Source organism: Bidens hawaiensis, unplaced genomic scaffold, assembly GCF_021521415.1.
Source record: "Bidens hawaiensis isolate Kalapana, Puna unplaced genomic scaffold, B.hawaiensis_p1.1 tig00005943_1, whole genome shotgun sequence".
Lineage (NCBI taxonomy): Eukaryota > Viridiplantae > Streptophyta > Magnoliopsida > Asterales > Asteraceae > Bidens > Bidens hawaiensis.
In genome coordinates, this window is record NW_027491392.1 from 1,161,940 (window position 1) to 1,172,128 (window position 10,189).

The window sequence follows — 10,189 nt, forward strand, 5'->3', positions numbered from 1 at the left end:
TTAATCGACAGGATGTTTCGTTTAAATTGCTGCTGCAAAACAAGGAACAAAATTATAAAGGGTGGATCCCAAATGCACAGATGTTAAATATAATAAAACACCTCTAAAACATAATCAGTCTGCATGATGCATGATCTACACACAACTGGTCTAAACATTAATCCGCACATAAAAATCTCATTATTTCATTTCAACAAAAAGACTTGCTTGAGGATGTAATCCAACTTGTTCGAGTGATAATGATAGTTTATCCCGATCATATACAACACGTGGGAAATTGGTGACAAGAGTGTAGTTTCCAATCTCCAAGGTCCCGGAAGAGTCAGCAAAGTCGTATACAGATTGTATTGTAGCGGTACAATGAAACCGCCTTCCCTTTCTTTCTCCATTCGGTAATCTTACCAATACCTATATAATTTAATAAATAAGATCACATGAAAATAAATCAGGTGGAATCTAAATAAAAGTTTTTCAACAATAATCTAAGGTTATAATGATTCAGGAGGTTTTAGGAACTAACTTCACATTTTGTCTTGTGTGATTTTTTTGACCCATTTCCTTTTTACTAGCTAGACTTTTTAAGTTTACATTTATGACCCAATAGAGACAAAAACATAACCCGAATTGACCCATTCATTTCTGAATGATTAAAACTCTAACCTCCCTAACTGTAAGTCCTTTTCTACAATGGTCAGATTGTTACATAAATATTTTTCCCTAAAGCTGTTACCACTGAAATATTAAGATAAACATATATTATAAGTGGCAATCGCGACCAACTCTTCTAAGAATGGGTTTGTTCGGCAAAAAAAATGTATATGGGCTCTTTTGGTCATCTCAAATCAGTCAATGGGTCAATTTGGGTCTACTAGTCAATGGGTAACTATTAAATACTTCGTACTTGTTAACTTAAAATGACCCAAATGGGTTACCACCACCCATGACCATTGTTTGTCTCTACCACCAACTCTTTGCCGTCGACACCATCACTGCAGCCGGTGACACTCCACCGACACTACTTCCAACCTTGTCGTCGCCACCACCCCATCACTCCATTGCCCTACCACCACCACCGCCTCCACCTCTAACCCGCCTTATAGTATTAGTCATCCCCACAGCCACAGCCACCGCCACCAGCCACCATAAGAAAATATAGGTAGTGGCCCGTTTTGTTGCTTCTCTCGAATATGATTCATTTTAACCCAACTATCTTGGCCATAACCCATTTTGACCCAAATCAAGCTGATGTTAATTTAAAGGACTTGTTTTGACCCAAACTCTTTTGCTCAGAACCCATTCTGACCGGAACCCGTTTTGACCCGTGGCCTGAATCCGTCCAGTTTGCCTGGCCTAACGGCTAACATGTATTAGCATAAGGAAGTTATGACAAGAGTATAGAATACCTGAGTAACATCGGGCCCTTTTTCAGGTTCAGGGCCCAAAGTTGCTAATTTTTCCTCTCGTAATTTTATTAACTTGGCTTCTCTTTCAGCAGCTTCAATGGCTGCTCTTTCACGCGCCTCTTCTTCTTCCATTCGTATTTTCAAAGCTTCAGCAGCTTCTCTTTCTACTCTGTCTTCCTCTTCCTTCTTCTCACGTTCCCGAGCCTGATTTCATATATACATGTTAAACTATGTGATTACACATATTATATAAATTCTATAATAATTTTAAATTTCGATTAAAATAATCTAGAAGGCTTTAGGCCTGTAAATGAACCGAATTTTTAGTGAACCGATAGATCAAAAGTTCATTTTATTTAATAAATGAACAACATGGACAACATATTGTGGTTATTTAATTAGATGAACGAATACGGCCACATAGGTAAATTTACAGCTTCAATAAAAACAAGGGTAAAATAGTCATATTATAAGTTATTTTTAATAAAATATATTAAAGTGGGTAATTATGTAATAATTATCTTGACATAGGGGATATATGTAATTAAAATTTTGGTTTTTGTATATATGTAATTTGACCAAGTTTGAAAAGGAGAGACATGTAATTAACCAAGTTTACAAGGAGGAAAATGTCTTTAGGACCTTAAAATTTACACTAGTTGTATGAAATTACAATACGGCCCATTAAAATTTAGCCTAGTTAATTGAATGTTTAGATCAATTGTCCACGTTTACTTTGAATTGGTGTTTGTTCAATTATATTCACTTATGCTTGTTTATCTTTTTTTAGTTTATGTTTGTTTGCCTTCGTGAACCGTTATTTTATGCTTTAAAAAACGAGCATAAACGAACACGAATACACTCATTTTCTTAATGAATGAACAAGAACAAGAAAAATCTGTCCGTTTAACTGTTCATGTTCGATTGCTTGTTCGGTTTAAGTTAAACGAATGATCATGAGTATGCTCCCCTCATATCTGTTCGGATTGTTTACAGACCTAGAACATTCTATACATCAGCTATATACTTTGGCCGATCCTTTTCATTTCTAAGATTAAAAAAGTAAACAAATAACATGAGAGCATACTTGATCAGCTTCAAGTGCAGCTTGATATGCAGCATCTTGCTCCTCCCTCAATCTTATATTATTCCTACGTTCCTCGGCATCAAGTCTTGCAGCTACAAGAACCGGGCCATTTTCTTCCAGAACGCTTTGCAATACCGTAAGCATCTCTTCCGGCGATTTAGGTCCCTCGACCTACAACAAATACAGATATGCCATTCAACTTTATATAATATGCATATAAGTGTAAACAATTAAGTTGTTTAGCATAAGTTACCACACACCTGTTGAAGCAGAGCAATTCTGTTATTAGTACCTGGCATAGCAAGAGCACAAAAAGGAAACCTAAAAACCTTGAAAGTATTACTCATTTTAAACCCTTCATTTCCCCTAATACTCCCACCCCAAGCCACAAAATTCTCATTCACAAACTCTAACAGATCCTCATCACACAGAGTGTTTTCGCAAAACGCAATCGCATCCGGATGATCCGGGGAGTGCAAATACACAAACAGCAGCTTAAACTCGCGCCTCGAACGTTGTAACCCCTCGGTGAAAAAATTCGGACGCCTGTCGCCAAATTCACATGTGAACCGCGACACGAAATCCATGGCCTCATATTCTGGAGCCGGTGCCGTAACTAACCGAACCGGAACCGATCATGCTTAAGGCGTAGGAGTAAACACTGGATACAACAGCGGAAAGTAATCCTAGGCTAGTGGAAATGATGGGTGACAATTAGCTGCCATGGTAAAGCGGAGTGTTGGGTGGGTGAAGTGATGGATTCAATGGCTTGTTGGAGGTTCCAGTCATGGGCAGAGAGGATTTAAGTTGGTGTCTTGGAGGCCTGTCATCTGTTGGAATTGCGCTACTTTGTTGGCTCTGTTACTGTCACTCATGATCATGAGGAATTAGTGATCAGGTTAAGGCTTGGGGAAGAAGATGAGTTTGTGATTGTCGGTACGTTATTGAAAGTTGGAACTTGGAAGTGAACTCAACACATAAAACAAAAGTGAATTAGGTAGGTAACTTAAAATTTAAAACTAAGAGCGTCACATGGCATATGCCCCTCCTATATACATTCTCTCTTCTTTCTTATCTTTTCTCTCTCATTCTCCTCTCACAAACAAACTCTTAGAAGAATCTCATCCTACATTCTCTCCTCCATATCATCTCTCTCTTCCACATCATCTTCTCTCTCTTCTACAAACACCCAAGAATTTGTTATTGAAGATGATCTAAGAATAAACGGTCAAATCCATGTTGATATAAATTTACCCAAAACGCCCTTAATAAAAAATAGTAGTATTACAATGTATGGGGGTGTTTGAGATTTCTTATTTAAGGTAAAAAAGCCTTTTCGTGATATGTTAAAAATGTCTTATAGCTTTCTAAAAACATGTTTGGATTAACATAAGACAATAAGTTGTTTTTTAAAAGGTGTTTGGTTTAACTTATAGAGTAAACTATAAAAATCGTCTATGTGGTTACATTAACATAAACTAACTAAAATACCCTACAAACTAGCTGACGTGGTCTATTTTTTCTCTAAATAGTATTTAATGGTTCGACTCACAATTAATTTAATTGTTTTATATATTCATTAGTATTATAAGTTATAAATAACATAACTAGAATTTTGACCCGTGCGCGTTGTGGCACAAATACGTGAAAGTATTAACATTAATGTATTGTATGTATACAACCTCTGTATGGATTAAAGTATAAATTTGTTCACATTAGTTCCTAATTTAATCATTAGTTGCAGAATGTGTCTTAGAGCACCCGTGCAAGATGTCACTATTTATGTGTTTGTAGCACGACATATATTTCCTCACCCTGTATTAAGAAAAATAACTGCAGTCACAGAGTATATAATAGTCAAAACAGGTTGGGTTGCTCGGCAAAAAAAACAATAAAACATAGTTAATTACCTATTGCTATAATCATAGAATTCACATCCAATTCAGCTTCGTCGATAAAAAAATCATCACAGTAGAGCTTTAAACTACAAATTACTAAATGTTATTAGTACTTAAAAGACAAAAATAAAGGTTGCAACTTGCAAGTATCATACCTTAAAGTTCAAGATAAATCAAAAAGCCATATGCACCTTTCATATCTTGGAAGCACTCCTACCAAATGCGATTACTTCATATCTTAAATGAATTTACACATACATTGTTACTACTTGTATTGTTTGTGTCACTCTTTTTAACACCTTAAAGCATAACTAAACTTCAAAGTTCACAGAGAAAATTAATATGAAAAAAACACCATAGTTCCATATAATCTGAAAAATGTTAATTTCCAACCCATTTGACTGTTAAGCTTTCCACTGCTTGTTTCTAATTTGAAATGGCATTCAAAATTATTTTGAACACAATCTAAACTTTAATTATAACGCTTTCATAAAAAGACTAACTTTTAAGTACACATAGTGATAGACGGAAAACCGACCCGACACCGGGCTAATAATGAACATCAAATTGAAGTCATTAACTAATTTTCGAAAAACATAATCAAAACTTTTCAACTTAACTATAACAATAAAATTTTTATCAAACTTATAGAATTCCAATTAAAAAAGATACTCAACTATATGGAATAATGGAAGCATGTCTATTTTATTAGGTTTTATCATTAACGGGTCAAGTGGTTCAAAGTCATGTTGAATGTATTCGAAAGCATAAAACCTTCTCAAGTCTCAACTATGTTATCGAAACACTTTAGATTACTAAAATTAATATAGTTTGAAAAGAAATACCAAACTAAAAAGAGAAATGGCAACACAACTATTCATCTGCTTCATCCTCACCACCATGTAATATCTTTGGCTGAATTGTTGCCAAACCCATGCTCCTATACCTGCACTCATACACATAGCTTCAAATAAGCAAAAAAATCTACAAAACTTGGTTCAAACAATATCAATTTGTGAAGCTAATGTCATCTATATAAATCAATCCTGAACCTATAGTCTAAATTAAGAGTTATTGTCCTTGTAAACTAACTCAAAACTCAATCCGCCATGCTAAAACACACTCAACTCAAACCCTAATCTGGAAGTTAGAAACTTACCATTCGATATGGCCAGACTCTCTTTTTTATCTTGCCGAAATCAAAAACCGCCGTAGGCAGGATCATCTGAAATGAAATTGAAATCGTCGTAAGCCAAAGATGACGAACGGGATATATATTCATCGAACAACTTATGAACAAAGCCAAAATAAAAGAAGCATTTACAAGTAACAGAAGGTAGGAAATAATGAGCCGACTAACGATTCTGTGAAACAGTTAACAATCCACCAGGAAGAGAAACAAAATTAGGCAAAATACAATCAGAAATTGTCTCAGTGTACGGTACCAGCAATTAAACGAATGACAAGGTACAATTGATGAAGAAATATATAGGTAAGAAGAGGAGAGGGAAGCGGTGTAAGCAAAATATCTCTGACAAATAATATGGTGGTGGAAGAAGTAGGTTTGGTCTTATGGACAAGAAGAAGGTGACCATGTGTAATAAAACCAAAAAAGGTGTTGACTAAAACAAATATATATATATATATTAACAAAATGTACAAATTCATTAGCAAAATGTGCAACTCATTAAGCATAATGAATGGTACCAAAAACATTACACAAGGTACATAAAAAGATGCAAGGAACCAAGTGAATAGTAAAGATTAGAGAGAAACCATATCTCAAAATTGTAATATATATAATAACTCGATTGTTTACTCCAAGCATTGTCTCAAACTTGAAACGTGAATAAAAATAAAAAAATTGCAATGGAATATTCTATAAAGACAAAAAAAAAAGCAAGAGAGGATAATTTGAAAAAAAAAACTTATAAAATAAATCTAAAAAGCAAGTATATTAAATTTACTCACTGTAGGGTAACATTATTAAAGTTTATGGTTAGTAGTGTAATCAGGCTTAAAGTTTAGGGTTGTTATTAAAGTATTTATAATTCTTTAGAGTTAAGTGCCATTTTAGTCACTTTTGGGCATTCAATTGAAATGCCATTATTTGGCAATCCAGTTAACATTATGCAAGTGTAATTAAACTTCAAGAGTCACAAGAATGCAAGTGTCTAAAAGAATCCGCAAGAGTCTAATAAGCAAGAGTCTAAACAATTGTCACAACTAGCATTCAATAGTCTAAACAATCTGCAAGTTTCAAACATTACACAATAACATAAGTTTCATAACACTACACAAACATAAGTTTCAAGACACATAAAGCATGGACATAAGTTTGTCAACATTACACAAACATAAGTTTCAAAACACATAAACCATGGACATAAGTTTGTCAACATTACATAAACATAACACATGTTTAAAAACGCTTAATGCAAGGACTAAGTAGCAGCCTCACCTTTTGTTCCAACCTTTTTCCTTTTAGCACCAGCTTTAGCATCCACAACTTGTTTTCCAGCCCTTGTTCTTTTAGCAGCAGCCTTACCAGTCCCAGATGATTTTGCAGCAGCTTGCTTACCAGCTGTTTGCTTGCCAGTCCTAGATGATTTTCCAACAGCTTTAGCAGATCCAGCAGTTTGCTTACCAGCCTTAACAGACCCACCTTGTGCCCTCTTGCCACATGACCTCTTGTTATGTCCCACCTGCTTGCAAATGTCACATGTTGCAGTCCCACCTTCCCTTGTCAATTTACCACTTTTTGCAAGCTTTTGGCTTAACTCAAGAATCTCCTCAGCAGACTTCTTTCTCTTCTTCTTTGGTCTACCTATTTGCTTGTGATACTTTGGGGCTGTTAAGGTATTTGGGCATGAAGAGATTGGCCATAACTCCATACTATTAATTGGTTCTAAGGTTTTTGCATAAACCTTTTTCCAAGTCTCTAACCAATAGACCTCATCCACCCACCTCTCTGCTATCCCATCACCCTGTCTATTCATGGCCGTATTATACATACAAGCCACCCATAAGCTCCCATCTTCTGCATGAACAAGTCCTCTGTTCCATGTCAACAACTCTCTTCTCATTAGTAGGACCAGTAACTTGATATTTGGTATTCCCATTCCAAATAACAGTGTATAGATTTGCTTCAGTCTTGATTTTCTCAAATATTGATGTGGCAACAGGTGTTAATGGCCCTTGACACTTAGCAATGGTCTTATGCACCACAATCATCCTTTTCATCATATATTCCCTAATGAACTCAATGCAAGTTATAATTGGTTTGTCCCTTGCAAGAATCAGTTGCCTATTGAAGACCTCACAAATATTGTTAAACATAACATCACATTTTGGCCTAACTGCAATAAATTTAAGGAAATATAGTATCATACAACTTATATCTACATGCTAATCAACTGATATCAAACAACTTATAACTACATGCTAATCAAACAACTGATATCAATAAATTGAATGAAATATAATATCACATACCATTGTAATAAGCTCTGGACCAGTGTTTGGGTGGGATCTCTTTCAACCAATCATGGAGTGCCTTATCTTTATCTAGTATTGCTTTCATACTTCTTTCAAATTCCTGTGGTGTTGTTGCAAAGGCACATTTCTTAAACATGTTTTTGTAAATCACACCTCTCCACCTTGGCTTCATGTTCTCATGTATATGCCTTATGCAATACCTGTGTTCAGCACTTGGAAACACCTTTTGTATAGCTGGTATTATGCCCTAAACAAAACAATATTAAGTATGTAAAAATAAGCAAACAGTTACAAAAACAATCATATGTAAGTAAAAATAAGCAAACAGTTACAAACCTTCTGTCTGTCACTTATGAAGGTGAAGTTACTATTGGAATGAAACTCCAGATCTTCACCTAAACACTCCAAAGACCAGGTCCAACAATCAGTTTACCCAGCCTCCACCAATGAGAATGCTACTGGATAAATTCCATTATTTGCATCAATTCCCACAGCTGTTAAAATTTTCCCCAGAATTGGCCCTTTCATAAAGCACCCATCAAGACCAAGTAAATCTCTACCACCTAGCTTGAACCCTTCCTTTAGTGCATCAAAACAAATATATATTCTCCTACACTGTCTTGTGGGACTACTAGGGTTGAAACTAGGTTCAACATATAGTTTCACTGTTGTACCTGGATTAGATCTAATAAGCTCCTCAGTGTAATCCCTTAGATAACCATACCGAGCCTGAAAATATCCAAGTACCTTCCTTTCAGCCATGGTCTTAACCCTGCTCATCTGATATGGGGTAATCTGCACTTGATATTTCTTTGTCAAGTCTTCTGCCATATCTCTTGGCTTAGTGGTTGAATTGCTTGTTTTGATGGTTGGTTCAATTTCTCTGGCCAACCAATTTATGGTGCACAAGCTCACATCTCTTGTTTGCAAACAAGTGTGCTCTTTAAAATATGTTTTCGCAGTCCAACTACCTTTATTTCTAACATTTGATATGTGTAATGTCCAAGGGCATGTGGGAACCTGTCCTTCTTTTTGGGTTTGGATTTTACATAATTACCCTTTGATGTCCCACTAGAAGATGCTTGAGATCTATCCTTGGAATTCCCAACTACTTTTGTCCCGTCCTCTTTACTTTCATACCTAACATGGCTAGGGTCCACACCTAAACAAATCACCCTATATCTACGGTTGTCATTGAGCTTAACATGTAATTCCCTTCTTGATTCAATTGCATGTTGCTTGACCAACCACTTAATGGAATCTTTATCATCAAAAGTTTGGCCAATGTAAAAGGGATGATTCACATATTCTGTACCACTATTCTTCTTCCTACTAAGCTTAAGAGCTTGTTCCAATGGTGTTTCATCACCACTATAACCATCAAACTGATCTACATCAATCAAACCTAAATATTAATCTCCAAATACTTCATCTTCTTCACCTTCATCACTTATGTCAAAGTCAACAGCAGCCCTAAATTCATCTTTATCATTTACATCTTTATCATCATCTAAGTAGTCTTCATCTATTATGTAATCTGAATCTTCACTCTCTTGACTACCTACATCACCCCTCCCTTCAACATCATCTTACCCCTCATCACTCCAATCATCACCACCCTTATCATCCTCAACGGCCTCCTTCTCAACAACACCCTCATCACTACTAAACTGATAATCAGCAGCCCATCCAACATTCAAAACATTCAAATCTTCAACACCTTTATCAACATTCAGTTTTTTTCCTAGGATGTATTTTGAAATGTTCAACATACACCTCAATAACTCTAGTATGTTGAATTTGTTCAGTCATTTCAAGCATATCCTTATTACTACCTAATGGTCTTAAACCAACATCTAAGTCTACTCCATGGACCCTGTAATAGTATGAAACTACTACATTCTTCTAAATACCCTAGTTCTTTAACCATATCCTTTAGAATAATGACTGAAAATACTCAGAATGCACCTTATCAATGAAGTCCACATGACCCAAATTGTAAGTTTTGCCTCATGGACCATTGTTAAACTTGCCACCATGATGAATTTGTATTGTAAACTGGTACGGGTCGTTTGCTGAAAAATTAAAGTGTACAAAATGTTAGGATCAACAAGTAAAGTATTTGATTCAAACAGTTGAGAATTTGTAAAATCAAACTCACCATATTCAACTTCGGGATCGAATTTGGAAGATTCTGGTCGCACATCCCACAATTCAGCCATAACGATTGGTCGATTAGGGTTATTGACGACTGATGAGCGAATTTGGGGAATCGATTGGTCGATTAGGGTTATCAGTTACTT

The 10,189-nt window shown here is 35.6% G+C and overlaps 1 protein-coding gene across 1 annotated transcript; it reads right to left on the reverse strand.

Annotated features, from left to right (window-relative positions):
• Positions 1–114: 114 nt before the first annotated feature.
• Positions 115–3,125, reverse strand: LOC143631110 (plant UBX domain-containing protein 10-like; the record flags this gene model as incomplete). The annotated part of the gene is made up of 4 exons (XM_077099960.1): positions 115–408; positions 1,404–1,607; positions 2,491–2,661; positions 2,751–3,125. Coding segments are annotated over 4 exons (978 nt in total), but the record flags the coding sequence as incomplete, so codon positions are not given.
• Positions 3,126–10,189: the final 7,064 nt, after the last annotated feature.